At 67.3% G+C, this 594-nt stretch overlaps 1 protein-coding gene across 1 annotated transcript in view; it reads left to right on the forward strand.

Annotated features, from left to right (window-relative positions):
- EWSR1 (EWS RNA-binding protein 1) overlaps positions 1–489 on the forward strand; it is a gene marked incomplete at both ends in the record, with an annotated part of 22,435 nt that extends 21,946 nt beyond the window's left edge. Inside the window, one exon of the mRNA XM_009323404.1 lies at positions 7–489. Coding sequence (XP_009321679.1) covers positions 7–489 — 483 coding nt within the window. The remainder of the gene's footprint in view (positions 1–6) is intronic.
- Positions 490–594: the final 105 nt, after the last annotated feature.

Below are 594 nucleotides of genomic sequence, written 5' to 3' on the forward strand. Positions count from 1 at the left end.
CGGGAGCCGGGCGCCCACCTCTGCCGACACGCCAACAACGTCAACCGCATCGCCCTGGACTTCCAGCGGCGGCACCCCGAGGTGGCCGCCCGTATGCGCGTCCCCCAGAACGAGGTCGTCTTCCAAGCCAGGAACGTGGTGCCCGGGTCCTTCATCGCCCGGGATAACGTCTCCAACTTCATCCGGTGGTGCCGGCAGGACCTCGGCATCCAGGACGTCCTCATGTTCGAGACCAACGACTTGGTGCTGAAGAAGAACGAGAAGAACTTTGTCCTCTGCCTGTTGGAGGTGGCCCGGAGGGGCTCCAAGTTCGGCATGCTGGCCCCCATGCTGATCCAGATGGAGGAGGAGATCGAGGAGGAGATGAGGGACCAAATGGCCTACGGCGCGCTGGGCACGCGCCAGGAGAGCCGGGACCCCCAGGCGCCCGCCTACCCCAGCAGGGCCCGGCCCATCGCCCTCTGCGACCTGAAGAACCTGGATGAGCTGGTGAGACGCCGCTCCCCTGGGAGCCCTGTGCTTGGGTGAGGGCCGCGCCGGCCACTGGCTGCTCTGTGGGCCCCCAGGAGGTCCTCTCTGTCCGCCCAACGGGGT

This window comes from Pygoscelis adeliae, unplaced genomic scaffold, assembly GCF_000699105.1.
Source record: "Pygoscelis adeliae isolate BGI_AS28 unplaced genomic scaffold, ASM69910v1 Scaffold1275, whole genome shotgun sequence".
NCBI classification, from domain to species: Eukaryota; Metazoa; Chordata; class Aves; order Sphenisciformes; family Spheniscidae; genus Pygoscelis; species Pygoscelis adeliae.